The sequence below is a fragment of the Dromiciops gliroides genome, chromosome 6, assembly GCF_019393635.1.
Source record: "Dromiciops gliroides isolate mDroGli1 chromosome 6, mDroGli1.pri, whole genome shotgun sequence".
In the NCBI taxonomy this organism is placed as follows: domain Eukaryota; kingdom Metazoa; phylum Chordata; class Mammalia; order Microbiotheria; family Microbiotheriidae; genus Dromiciops; species Dromiciops gliroides.
In genome coordinates this window covers 79,031,036-79,045,542 of record NC_057866.1, presented here as the reverse complement: position 1 = coordinate 79,045,542, position 14,507 = coordinate 79,031,036, and the positions used below count along the sequence as shown (strand labels likewise).

The 14,507-nt window shown below is 41.3% G+C and overlaps 1 protein-coding gene across 15 annotated transcripts in view; it reads right to left on the bottom strand.

Moving 5' to 3' along the window:
- The window catches only part of PROM1 (prominin 1), a 168,343-nt gene that overhangs the window by 10,978 nt on the left and 142,858 nt on the right, over positions 1–14,507 (bottom strand). For 9 of the 15 annotated variants that reach the window (XR_006353624.1, XM_043972684.1, XM_043972682.1 and 6 more), the window contains 8 exons: positions 13,734–13,880; positions 13,072–13,143; positions 9,810–9,902; positions 9,371–9,397; positions 7,492–7,545; positions 6,338–6,418; positions 6,134–6,202; positions 2,279–2,371 (listed from right to left, as the gene is read on the bottom strand). Coding sequence is in view for 14 of the 15 variants with exons in the window: in XM_043972684.1 (XP_043828619.1) it covers positions 2,279–2,371; positions 6,134–6,202; positions 6,338–6,418; positions 7,492–7,545; positions 9,371–9,397; positions 9,810–9,902; positions 13,072–13,143; positions 13,734–13,880 (636 nt within the window). In the remaining variant the exon portion in view is untranslated. The remainder of the gene's footprint in view (positions 1–2,278; positions 2,372–6,133; positions 6,203–6,337; positions 6,419–7,491; positions 7,546–9,370; positions 9,398–9,809; positions 9,903–13,071; positions 13,144–13,733; positions 13,881–14,507) is intronic. The other 6 variants (XM_043972688.1, XM_043972691.1, XM_043972695.1 and 3 more) reach the window with 2 other exon arrangements.

The following is a 14,507-nucleotide window of genomic DNA, read 5'->3' as shown; positions in this document are numbered from 1 at the left end:
TTTTTTTTGCAGGGCAATATGGGTTAAGTGACTTGCCCAGGGTCACACAGCTAGTAAGTGTCAAGTGTCTGAGGCTGGATTTGAATGTAGGTAGTCCTGAATCCAGGGCTGGTGCTTTATCCACTGCACCACCTAGCTGACCCCCTCCATTGCATCTTATGAGATCCAGCCCAGAGTGACATGGACATTTCTGGTATATAGTGTCTTAGCAATCTCTCTTGGCTTTGTTTCACACACACTTCTGATGATCATTTCCCCCTTGTCTTCAAAGGATCACAGACTGAGAATTTAATGTGACCTCAGAGACCAATCTCCTTATTTTTACAGAGAAGGAAACTGAGGCCTACGAAGGTTTCATGACTTGACTGTGATAACATAAGAGGTAAAACCATCAGAAGTGGAATTTCAACCCAGGTCACCTGAAAACAGACTCAGTACTCTTTCCACTGGATCACACTGCCCATCGAAGTTAGTGGTTTAAAAAATTGGCCAGGGGGGCAGCTAGGTGGCACAGGTGATAAAGCACCAGCCCTGGATTCAGGAATACCTGAGTTCAAATCCGGCCTCAGACACTTGACACTTACTAGCTGTGTGACCCTGGGCAAGTCACTTAACCCCCATTGCCCTGCAAAAACAAAACCAAAAACAAACAAACAAAAAAAATTGACCAGGAGCATGATTTTGATTAAAACATCCGATTAGTGATAATAGCTCCCCTACATGTGATGTTTTACAATTACCAACCATTTGCATACATTAGTTGTTTTGATCCTAATAATCTTCTGTAGCAGGAAAAACAGATGTTATTATCCCCATTTTATAGGTGAGGAAGCTGAGGCCTGGGGGGTGTTTAAGTGACTTTCCAAAGGTTATATGTCTAGGACTATTTGGAGCTATTTGGTTTGTCATGCTAGGGTGGGAGTGGGGACAAGCTCCCACTCTCTATAAAATGCTTCAATGGCGTGCGTCTCAAATAGCCTTCTCATGGCAGAACTGTTTCCACTAACAGGAGAAGGGGCGAAGGCGAGTCACTGGCGCCTTAAAACCAGTCGCTTTGGGCAGGTGGGGCTCTTTAGCCTTGGCAGGCAAGCCAAGGGGAAAGAAACCCTGATTTTAAACCTCTGCTGCCTTGCGGCTATACCCATATATGGGAAAGGCTTCGGGAGTTAACCCCGAGGAAAAATCAGGAGTCGGAGTCCCTTAGGCAGTTGGATGTTGGACATCACACCCCTCTGAGAACTCCTGCAGCGGCACTGGTGCCAAACTGTATTGGCTCTGCCTCTCCTTTGGATCCACCAATGTCTCAGAGAGGGAAAACCTGCTGCATGGGCAACAGCTTGTTCTCCATATTGATCTGCCTAGGCCAGCGCCCTGGAGAGGACACTTCAGCTACTCCTCATGGGGTAGATACAACCATGGGATGCGGCAGTTACCAGTTATATGTCACTCAGGAGCTGCAGCTCCCGTATTGGACTGCACAGCCACACTGTGGCCTGTGGCTCTTCAAGGCACTGATCCGTGGTCGTCCGTGACTAGTGGAGGCCTACTACTACTACTACTACTACTACTACTACTACTACTACTACTACTACTACTACTACTACTACTACTACTACTACTACTACTACTACTACTACTACTACTACTACTTCGAGCTCAGTATCACAGAAACTTATAACTGGAAGAAACTTTATGATATATTTAGTTCAACTATAACCTAAGTCTTCTGCCTCGAAGTTCATTCTGTTCTCCTGTGCTGTAGGAGACAACAGTCTATCCTAACTAGGATGCAATTAATTTTGATTACCCAATCATTCTGGATACAGGGGAGTTTACTCTAACAGAGTTATCCAGATTCTCAGATGTATTTCTGAGGAAACATTTGTTTAAAATATGTATTATTCCATTGTTTCCCCTATTCACTACCTGCTAGGTGGCACTGCAGTGGAGAGAACACAAGGCTGGGAGTCAGGAAGACTCCTGAGTTCAAAAGTAACCTCAGAAACTTCCTAGCTATGTGATCTTGGGCAAGTCACTTCACCCTGTTTGCCTCAGTTTCCTCATCTATAAAATGAGCTGGAGAAGGAAATGGCAAACCACTCTAATATCTTTGCCAAGAAAACCCAAACTGGGATTATGAAGGGTCAGACACGATTGAAAAATGATTGAACAACAACAAAGCCATATAAATATTTACATGGGAATAGAACAATACCAATGAAAAACTAATGTTTAGAAAATGGCCAAATCACTATCTTCAAAGACAAATGTCACTTACCACAGAGTTAGTTATATAGCTACACAGAAATATCTCTACAGCAGTGTCTATGACGTTGGCAAGGGGTTTGCAGGCTGCTACATCCATGGTGAGCTAAAGAGTGGGTTAGAAGGAAACAAAGACATGCTTTGTCAAGACAAATATTTCTCAATTTGATGTCACTTACCTCCAGAGAAACATTTCTAATAAAACTGATATTAAAAACCTTTGTACGGGGCAGCTAGGTGGCGCAGTGGATAGAGCACTGGCCCTGGAGTCAGGAGGACCTGAGTTCAAATTCAGCCTCAGACACTTAACACTTACTAGCTGTGTGACCCATGGCAAGTCACTTAACCCCAATTGCCTCACTAAAAAACAAACAAAAACCTTTGTAAAAGCTATGAGCAGCTTCTCAAACCTGCATGAACCAACAGAGTCATTCATACATACAAATGATACTGACCCACCATCAGTAAGATGTGTGTTGAGTTATTTTTTCCAGTAGTGGGGAAGAGACCTGTCCTGAGCTGTCCACCCTCTGCTGTTACCCAGAAGCAAAAGCATGCATATAGCCCATGACCATGAATCAGGGAGAAGCAAAATGGAACAGCTCAGAATCCAATCCATGCATTTGCCTGGTTTCATTAACATAGCAACCCCATCATTTGTTGGGTACAATTGGTCCCACCTCCCCAACGCTGCTTGTCTTCTTCTCTCTGCCCCCTGCCATTGTACCACTACAAGCCATCACTGGAATATTTCAAAAGGCTCCACCTTCTTCTCCCCTACAATACATCATTCATACTACTACCATATTAATATTTCTTATGTACAGAACTCCCCAAGTTATTTTCCTAATTAAAACTTGCTATTGTTTCCTTAATGAAACTCAGGCTTTGAACATTTACTAAATTCTTGCATTATATTAGGTACTAAATGCAAAAGCATACACAACAACATAGAGCTTTACTCCTAAGGAACTTAAACTTTCTTTTTCTTTTTTTTCTGGGCAATGGGGGGGTTAAGTGACTTGCCCAGGGTCACACAGCTAGTAAGTCAAGTGTCTGAGGCCGAATTTGAACTCAGGTACTCCTGAATCCAAGGCTGATGCTTTATCCACTGCGCCACCTAGCTGCCCCCTTAAATTTTTTTTTAAGGGAGACAGAGGCATGTACAAAAATAAAACCCAACATAGTAAATTAAGTGAAAATTACAGGCCCAGACAAAATTTTGTGAAAAAAAGTCTGAGGAAAGAGATCATTTTCTTTTCTTTTCTTTTCTTTTTTTTTTTTTGGTGAGGCAATTGGGGTTAAGTGACCTGCCTAGGGTCACACAGCTAGTAAGTGTCAAGTGTATGAGGCTGGATTTGAACTCAGGTCCTCCTGAATCCAGGGCCGGTGCTCTATCCACTGTGCCACCTAGCTTCCCCCGAGATCATTTTCAGTTGAGGGGAACAGGGAGTGAAATCCTCATGGAGGAGGTAGTGCTTCAGCTGGACTTTACTCAAGATGGGGATTTCAACAGAAATAGGTGGAGAGTTGGTACTAGAGTTAAGACTGAAAAGGCAGATGGTGGAAGGCCTTGAATGCCAGGATTTGACAATGGGGAATCACTGAAGAATTTTTTGTTTTTGTTTTTTTAAAATTAGAGTTTTACTGTGATTGCAGCAGCAAGCTTGGAAGATCACCCCATGAGCAACACAGAAAACAATTTGGGGACAGAAGGGGCTGGAAACAGGAAGCCAAGTTAAGAGGGAATTACAATTGGTCTAGGTGAGATGAGAGAGAAACTTCAACTAGGGTAGTTCCAGTATGCATGTACAAAATGTCTTGAGAGTCAGACTAGACAGTACTTAGCAACTGAATCGATTAAAAATGTGTATCTCTGAGCTTGGGTGATGGGGAAGATGATGGTACCATTAACTGAATTAGAAGTTAAGAGGAATAATTGGTTTTGGATGGAGGGTGAGGAGGAGTTCAATACAGAACATGAGTTTGAGGTGATGACAAGACAAAAGAAATCTACTGGAGGTATCTTTCTATAAAGAGAACAGGATATATGGAATTAATTGGGAGTCATCTGCATAGAGGCATTCATTGAAACCAATGTAAGAAGATGGGATCACAAAGGAAAAGAAGACATGGGGCAGCTAGGTGGGCGCAGTGGATAAAGCACCGGCCCCGGATTCAGGAGGACCTGAGTTCAAATCCGACCTCAGACACTTGACACTGTAATGACTGGAATGATGCTACCTACTGGAGACTTGCTGTGGGAAAGCTCCGCCATGAGGAAAATGCCTCAGAGGGCAAGGCCATGTGGCTTTTCCTTGGCATCAGGAAATGATGTTTTGCTCATGGGTGCTGTCTATCAAGGCTACCAGCCAATCAACTTGAGGAGCCTCCTATTTTCTGGGAGGAGACAGGAAAGAGGAAAGAGAGCCTGCGTGGAGAGCTCTCGCTTTTTTGGGTTCCTGACTTGATGGTGGTGGCGGTGGCAGAGGACTTCACAGGAAATTTGAGGAAAGATAGGAATGCCAGGCCGTTGGAATTCTGTTCTCAATCTTTTTTTTTTTCTATTTTTCAATAAACCCTTAAAAACCTAAACTCGTTTTATCAGTGATTTTAGTCAGTTTCCCCCAAAACTGGGGAAACAGATTAGAATCCACATTTAGAATCTTAAACAACACTTACTAGCTGTGTGACCCTGGGCAAGTCACTTAGCCCCAATTGCCTCACAAAAAAAGAAGGAGGAGGAGGAGGAAGAGGAAGAGGAAGAGGAAAAGGAAGAGGAAGAAGATGATGACAACGACGATGACACACAGAAGCCTGAAGCTGGAGTTCAATACCCTCCCAAACATGGCACCATCTTTCTTTTCCATGTCCCATTTCCTAATGTTTCTCTTCACTTGGACTATGCTCCAGCCCAAATGGAATATTCATCATTCGCTATGCATGTCTCGTATTCCTCTGTCCCTGTGCTTTTTCTCCCATTACTCTATTCCTCCATATGCCCATAACGTTTGGCCTCCCTCATTCCTGCTGCAAGTCTCACACAGCACTTGTGTATTTCCTGTATTGTTCCACTACGATGGAAGCAGAACACAGCGAAGAGCCGTGTCTTATTTCATATTTCTAAGACCATCTGTATAGTGCCTGATAGGGTTCTCCATTCACAAGAGGTGCCTCATTAATTTTCATGTCCAACCAACTCATTTACAAAGGGGGAACCTGAGATGCGGGAAGTGACTTGCTCAAGGTGATACAGCTAGTTGGCAGTGAACTTGGCAGAAGAACATAAAGTTGGTGGAAGAGCTTCAAGTTTTTAAAAATCTCCAGCAATACGGGGCAGCTAGGTGGCGCAGTGGATAGAGCACCGGCCCTGGAGTCAGGAGTACCTGTGTTCAAATCCGGCCTCAGACACTTCACTCTTACTAGCTGTGTGACCTTGGGCAAGTCACTTAACCCCAATTGCCTCACTAAAAAAAAAAAAAAATCTCCAGCAATACTAGAGACCAATCTAGGCAAGCAGTTTCTACAAAGAGTTCTCCAGGAGTGATGGAATCATCAGCACACAAAGATACAGACTAGGGGTCACCTTTGGATAGTGGCATCTTTCCTGCCAACCACTGTAAGTCACCTCAGTGAGGAATGTAAGGGGCAAAAGTTGCACTGAGTGGAAACAAGCCAAGACCATCACTCCTTTTCCACAAATGGAGCTTCTCTTCATGTTAAGTGCCAAGGCACCATCCCCTCCTCCCACTCAAGGAGTTCCACATTAACCAAGTGATAAGAAAATGCATTTGTTCTTTTTACTAACATTTAACCATCTGAAATGATATGACAGGACTATGACAGGAACAGGACAAAGCATACTTACTGAATCTATGACCCACTGAATATACTGTTCGAAGTAGTCTATGATCGCATCCATATACTTCTTAGTTTCCTGAAAATTTGTTGAATATGAAAATCATTATTTAAGCAGATGTAAGTATATATTAACCCATAAATATTATATATGTACACATATATGTAGTATGTGCATGCACACAGGCACATTTTAAAAATAAAAAGCATTTACCTCAATAATAATAAAGGAAGCATTATTATTAATGAGGAGCTGAGCGCTTTCCACAGTGGCAATGACTTGAGACACTTTAACCTGGAAAAAACAAGAATTATAATAGTACCAAGCCCTTTGACAGTACTGTTAGATTCTTAGTCGGATGTGTACAATTAATTACATACTAAAAGCATAACAATAGGTCACATATAAACTTTAAAGTTGACAAAGTACTTTCTTCAGTTCACACAGAGCTTTTCTGAGTTGGCATATGGGTTATTTTAACTCTGCTTTCCAAATAAGAAAACTGAGGTTAAAGGACTTGTCAAAGTCACATAGAAAAGAAACATCGGAGTTGAGATCTGAACACAGTTCTTCTAATTCCAAGTCCTGCTCTCTTGCCCTCATCAGGGGTCAAAGGAATTGTCAAGGCACATGCCTAATTTTACTAATGAGGAAAAGGAAGTTCATGGAGGAGAAGCAGTATCTGATCTAGGTTTCAAAGGCAGTTTGTGATAGGAAACAGACTGGAATCTAGGTCTCCTGACTTCTTTTACTCCTATATCCTTTCCATTTATTCCATTCTGCCTATTCATCTATGAATACCAAAGCACAGCACTGATGCATTAGCACAGGAATTTGTAGCGTGGAAGGGTTTATCAGTAGTGGTTTAAAGATTTGCAGTGATCCACAGACATTTGTGAAATTGACTGAGAAGGTCAGAGGCCCAGTGTTTGTCCCTGGAGGACAGCAAACCCAACTGGCCCATGTGAACATCAAAAACCATGAATATGACTCTATTAGTGAGGAAAAAACAGTGCCCATAGTGGCCCTTGGCAAGTGGGGTTCATTGGAGGCCACTTACAACTAACAGCTGAGTAGTGGAACTGGTCTACACCAGCAGGACTACTGAGTCTTCTAACTCACATGAGATACCCTGAGGTGACTGCAAAAATACATCCAGATAAAGTCTTAAGCCCACTGCTATTATTCCTATGTACTTACAGATGCTAGCATAGGAGCTGTCTGGGATTTAAAAGTGGCTAAAGATAATAAGGATTTTTAAAAATGTACAATGAAGTAATTCTCCCCTAAAACTGGGTGGAGGATGGTTTAAAATAGAAGAACCTCCCCAGGAGCAAGAACAACAAACAACAAGAACAAAAACTTACCATAAGTTCAGTTGCTGTCTTTTGTAGTAACCTGATACTTTGATTTAAAGTGCTCTGGGAAATAAGCAAAAGTCATATTTTCCACATGATTAGAAGACATGGCAAAATCCCCTGGCTATCAGTCCATCACTATTCTGATCTGGCAATAATCTCAACAGGCAGAACAGCCTCATTCTATTAAAACTGCTAGATACTGATAGTAGAAGCAAATGACCTTTAAAAATTCTTTCTAATCCAGGAAATATCAGAGCATGAAAAATAAGCATTCAATTATTTTCTGATGCATCAAATGGCAATATATTAGAATGGAAAAATAATAGTATCCTATGAATAGCTGATAAGCACTTACTGATTTCTGTGGTAATTGGAAGTATCACTTTTTAAAAGTTGGGTGTTTTGTGGGCATGTCATATATGAGTGTGGGAGGGAGAGAGGAATGAATATGAGCAAATGAAAGAAAAAATAAAGGGAGAGAGAAAATTGGCTAATTAGCCATCACTAATTTTTAAAAATTAATTAACAAGAAAAAACCAATCAAATATATTTTTACAATTCTAGTATATTAGCATTTTTTTCAAGCAGCATATTCGCATTTAAAAAAAACCAGTATATTAGTATTATGAATACAAGGATGGGGAGCTCACTACTTTAAATCAATGCTCGTTTTGAGGCTGCACTAATTAAGAAGTTCTTATTCAAAATAGACCTTCCTATAATATCCATTCCTTACTATTAGCTTTGTTCCTTGGGCTTACAAAGATTAATGGAGGGACAATACCAATCCGAATCTCCCCTTTGATCCCTTCCCTTCCCTCAAGTATTCCTTAGTCCTTATGGGATACTCCAATGCCACAAAATTTTATTAAGCACCTGTGACATGAAAGGCAGTGTGTTACGCTGTCGGGAACCACAAGACAAAACGAAAACCAATCCTTGACCACAGGGAGCTTACTGGCAACATGGTCCAGAGAAATCATGGCTTGACCTAGGCTGGTTGGTCTCCCCAACTCAAAATGTTTCCCCATTCTAGTCAATCTTCCACTCACCTGACAAAACGATTTTCCTAAAGCTCAGATCTAATTATCATTCCCCTCCCCTAAAGCACAATAAACTTCAGTGTCTCCTTTACCTTCATGATGGAATATAAAATCCAATCCAATATAAAATCAAAGTCTAGCCTATTCCTACCTTTCAGGCCTTCTCACACTTTTCTTCCCTCTATATACCCTATGATCCAATGGCACAGGTAGGGCCCTGCTGTTCCCTTGAATGTAACACTCCATCTCCTGACTTGGTGCTTTTGCAATGGCCATCCCCCATGTATGGAATGCCTCTCCCCTCTCCTGGTTTCCCTGCCTTCCTTCAACATCGCACTTGAATTGCGCCTTTTCCAAGAGGCCTTTCCTGGCCCTCCCCGACCTTTGACAATGTTAGTGTCTTCCCTCTTAAGAATGGCACCCAAGCTTTCTCTCTAACCATCCGTCCATCTGTCTGTCTGTCCATCAATCCATCTATCCATCCATCCACCCATATCTTGCTAGTGCACAGTTGTTTGCAAGTTGTCTCCTCCAACAGAATGTGAGCTCTTTGGGGAAGGGGCTGTTTTTGCCTTTCTTTGTATCCTTAGGGCTTAGTACAGTGCCTGGCACATATTAAGAGCTTGATAAATGCTTGTTGATAATGATGACGTGGTCTATTTGTGAAAGATCCATTTTCCCCAAGAACATCATAATACTCAAACACATTAAATTTTATTAAGGAGGAAAAAGAGGGATAACAAGGACAAAGAAGGAATCAAAAACAGAGGAGAGGACAAAAGAAAGTAGAAAGACAACAATGACTCACATGGTTATCTACTATATAAAAATAAGGCACTTACCCTGGCTTTAACATATTTCTTGACAGTCAGTTAGGAGAGAAAGAATTAGAAAATAAGTAAGAGCCAATTTGAAAAGAAATATAAGCACAGAGATGTCCTAAAATGCATTTCTAAAGCAGTGGAATTTTAAAAGGAGGTACCCTACTCATATAAAGATGAATTCAAACACATGCCAAAAAAAAAGTAAAAGTAGAAGCCAGCAAGCTGGCTGAAGCGATGGCCATTTTGTTTTCAATTGTCTTCACAATTTTGGAAATACTCAAGGATAGCAGTCAAATTTTTCTTTAAAAGTGCAACACTAAAGACTAGCTTAATGTATGTGAAATGGGAACATGCAATTCCCTCTGAACTAGAGGATAGTTTTATGAAATGGATTTCTGATAGGAAAAATTTGACAGTGAGTTATGTCCTGGGTATTTATTTATTAACACATATTTACCATTTCTTGCTCCAAAGGGATCACACGTTGATGATGAATCATTCGAATGTTGCTTGCATGCCCTTTTAGGGCATTTTCCAAAGCTCCTTTGGGCTAGAAATATGATAAAAATAATCCAATATCAGTAGGCACTTTAGGTTTGCCCAGGAAAAATAACATTAGTTACATGAACTCATCTCATCTGGGAGCATGGGATAGACATACCCATTTTAAAGGGAACAGGTGGGGGTGTAGATGGGAACCTTTGAGGACTGATTTTGAAGCTTTTCTCATTCATTTGCTTTTACAAAAATCAAAAGCAATGGGCAAAGGAAATGAAAAAAGCAGCTCAGTGGACGAAACCTAAGGCTGAGAGTGCTTGGTGAACTTCTCAGCTGTCCTCTCTCCACTGAAAGTCACTGCGCTCTATAGAATACAGAGTAAAGTTTTAAATTCTTAGGCCCTGCACACTCATTCATGCCGTCAGCATGAGAACTCATGATAAGTACTTCAATGCTTTTAGAAGGATTACATCAAAGTCCTTTTTCCTGCCTTGCCTAAAGACAAGTGGATTTCATTGTTTTTTGTTGGCTGCACAACTTAGGATGTGGTTATAATAATAACTCTCTTTTATCTGAGGCTTTAAGGTTTTGCAAAGCTCTTTCCTCGACTACAATGCTGCATGATGGGGAGGACAAGTCTTATTATCTCCATTTACACAATTGAGAAAACTGGGATTTAGGGTGGTAGATCCTTTCCCCAGAGCTGTGGGACCAGGAAGCAGAAAGCTGGGATTCTACAAGTCCAGGGCATCTTCCACTATATCACACTGCCTTCCCCGAACAGTGCAGACCTGAACAAAAGAACTATACTTATTTCCTGCATTGCTGAATCAAAAATAATGAAGATAGCACGTTATTTTTTAAAATAACCAAGAAGCCTTATAAGACTTATTGTAAGAAATTCTGGTCATGCAGAAAGTGTATATTTTCCCTTCCCTTCCCTTCCCTTCCCTTCCCTTCCCTCCCTCCCTCCCTCCCTCCCTCCCTCCCTCCCTCCCTCCCTCCCTCCCTCCCTCCCTCCCTCCCTCCCTTCCTTCCTTCCTTCCTTCCTTCCTTCCTTCCTTCCTTCCTTCCTTCCTTCCTTCCTTCCTTCCTTCCTTCCTTCCTTCCTTCCTTCCTTCCTTCCTTCCTTCCTTCCTTCCTTCCTTCCTTCCTTCCTTCCTTCCTTCTTTCTCAGGGCAATGAGGGTTAAGTGACTTGCTCAGGGTCACACAGCTAGTAAGTGTCAAGTGTCTGAGGCCACATTTGAACTCAGGTCCTCCTGAATCCAGGGGCCAGCACTTTATCTACTGCGCCACCTAGCTGCCCCCTAGTGTATGTTTTCCTAATGAATACTTTTTAGATGCAGGAATTTGTTGGTAACATTCCTTAGAATGACATACATAACACAGCCCTTCCTTAGACTTCCCCCAAGAGGATTTCTCTCCCCTTCTCCTCTAGCAGCAATGATGGTTACTTATACTTGGCAGGGAAGGCATGTGTTTGTGTAGATGAGGCCGAGACAAAACCTTAAGTCTTTTGCTGCCTGTTATGCTGTTTCTTTCCTTGAGCACAGGTGACTGAACAGCAAACCTGAGCTAGGTGTTCCTAACCTTGGCAGCAATCTCATGAGGTAAAAAAGCCAGGAGCTTATGGGTCCAAGTACTAGTTTTCTGGTAGGAGGTGATCTCCAGAAGAATTTCTCAAAGGAGAAGCTGACCACCAACAAAAGTATGAGACCAAGTCAAGACTGAGCTACATGTAGGGGCAGCTAGGTGGTGCAGTGGATAAAGCACCAGCCCTGGAGTCAGGAGGATCTGAGTTCAAATGTGACCTCAGACACTTGAGACTTACTAGCTGTGTGATCCTGGGCAAGTCACTTAGCCCCCATGGCCACACCAAAAAGAGTCTTTCATCATTTGTAAAATGAGGACAATAATAGTACCTAACTCCGAGGGTTGTTGTGAGGATAAGGAGGTAATATTTGTAAAGTCTCAAAGTGCTGCATGTCATTTATTTGTTTGTTTTTTAATTTATTGTGTCATAATTTAAATAGAGTAAATCGTTAACTTTTGTGGGGGTAATGTTCCTGGAAAATGTCAGGAATGTGAATGCTGATACATTGAAGCTATAGGAAATAGGGAGTTAGGTTCCCATGTTCCCATGACTACCTAAAACTAACCTTCTGCTAGAAGGTGTTGAAAATACACTCTTCCGCTTACAATTCTTTATAACCAAAAAAATTAATTCTGCGTTGCAGACATTCTGGCCTGAAGTTTATATAACACCTTTATTTTCTCACTAAGCCGTATCACTGACTTTGCACAGGGGGCTTAGAACCCAAAGGACTTGCACTACATTTATGCCGCCATGATTGCAACAAAAAAACTTAAGGCAGACAATGAAAATGTGCAAGGAATACAGCTGGGAGCTCTTTAAAAGAGCAGAGTAAACAAGACCAACAAAGTGCCTAGCAGGGTACCAGCCACTCCCAATTTGCATGTGTTGTGCGTGTCATTTTTTTCTCTCCTGTGCATAGCTGCATATGTGCATGGCTATCAATGTGAAAGTGAAAATGAGGTTACTTATAAAAATCACACAAAACAAATGCTGAGGAGCATCTGTAGGTCAATGTGCACTATGAATCATTTTTGTTTTAAGCATTTTTTTTTTTTTTGCGGGGCAATGGGAGTTAAGTGACTTGCCCAGGGTCACAAAGCTAGTACGTAAGTGTTAAGTATCTAAGGCTGGATTTGAACTCAGGTACTCCTGACTCCAGGACCAGTGCTTTATCCGCTATGCCACCTAGCTGCCCAAGCATTTTTTACTGGTACTAAGAAGAAATATATACCTGATCTGCTTTGTATACTGAGTTCACTTCTAGAATGTGCCATATTAATCCCTTTTAGGGAAACTCTAGACCCCAGCCATTCCTGAGCTTTGTTTAAGAGATTTTCCCAAAGTTCAGCTCTGAAGTGGGGGCACAATGAAGCTGTTTAAAGGTCAAGTTCTTCCAAGACTGGCCCTCATCTGTGTGATCCTCAAGCCAAAGCTCCTATGTAGGAGAAGTGGGAGCCCTTTCTACCAGTGCCTGAGGGTTTTTACACATATAACAAGAACCGTAAAAATCGTAAAAAATCATTCCCATTGATAGGGCACTTGGATGTCTGCCAAGCAAATTACATACATTATCTGTGAACAGCTCTCAACAACATACATTCAGATCAATAATCTAAACTTACCAACTGTTCTGCTCTTGCCTCTAAGTCATTGGCAAATGATAAAAGGTCCACTTTTGTTATACTCTTATTCACCTAAAAAAGGATGTCAGGAATCTCAGGTGAGAAAGGCAATACAAGTATCTGATTCAACAATAAACAAATGAGTGAATGAAAAACCCCATATTAAGCAATTACTGTGTGCCAGGCAAGCACTGATGATACAAAGCAAATACAAAAACCAGAAAGACACTCTCCTATATATGTTATCCCCATTTTAGAAACAGGAAACACAAGTTCAGAGAAGTTAAGTAACTTCTTCATTGTCGCCAAATCGGTAAAGCCTCACAACTAGGATTTTTAGCTGGATCTCTGGATCCCCAATTCTGAGCTCAGCAGCTGATTTTTGTTTGTTTGTTTGTTTTTGTTTTTTATCGGGGCAATGAGGGGTAAGTGACTTGTCCAGGGTCACACAGCTAAGTAAGTGTCAAGTGTCTGAGGCCAGATTTGAACTCAGGTCCTCCTGAATCCAGGGCCAGTGCTTTCTCCACTGCACCACCTAGCTGCCCCATAGCAGCTGTTTTTTAAAAAGTGACAGAATCCATATCATCGTCTGTAAAAGGCATAAATATTTTTCAAGTTTTAATTTTCTCTAAATAATAGATTCAAGAATATAGAAATCTTACCTCAGCCAAGTACTCTGCGAAATCAATCCCATCTATTCCTGAGAAACTGAAATTCCAGAGGTTCTCTTTTCCTACTTCATCCAGTAAAACTATGGTGCTAAGGTTGATTTTAATACTTTCAAACTGAATCGTTAGATCCTGGGTATACTGTATCAAAAAAACATGGAAAGTAAAAATGTGTTGTTTTTTTCTGCCGAGATTTGTACGCTGAATTTTTTAAGCCAAGAGAAAATATCATTAAATTGATTTCAATAGACATTTATTAAAAATCCCCTGTGTGAAAAAAAACCCCACTGTGTGCAAGGCTTCAAGATAAGAACCAGGGACACAAACACAAATGCAAAAAAAAAAAAAAAGTAAGCACAGTATGGTGGATTTGGAATCAGATGACTGATTCAAATCCTGCCTCTGTCAATTACTATCTTTGAGACCTCGGACAAATTACTTAACCTCTCTGAGCCTCAGTTTCCTCAACTGTAAATGGAGGGTGGGGTGGATTATAGATAACATCTAAGAATTCTTCCAAATCTAATTCTATAGTCTTATGATACTGTCCTCAACAAGCTTACATTCGACTTGGGTCAGGGGAACAACATAAACACAGATATGTACATTTAAGGTGTATTGGAGGAAGGAGACAAAGAATGGGAGAACCAGAGGGAGAGAAAAAGAAGGAAAAAGGGAGGGATGGAGAGAAGGGAGAGGAGAATCAACACTAAGAACTGGCAGGATGGGGGAAAGCAAACTATCTACTTGGATAATAAGGAGTATTAA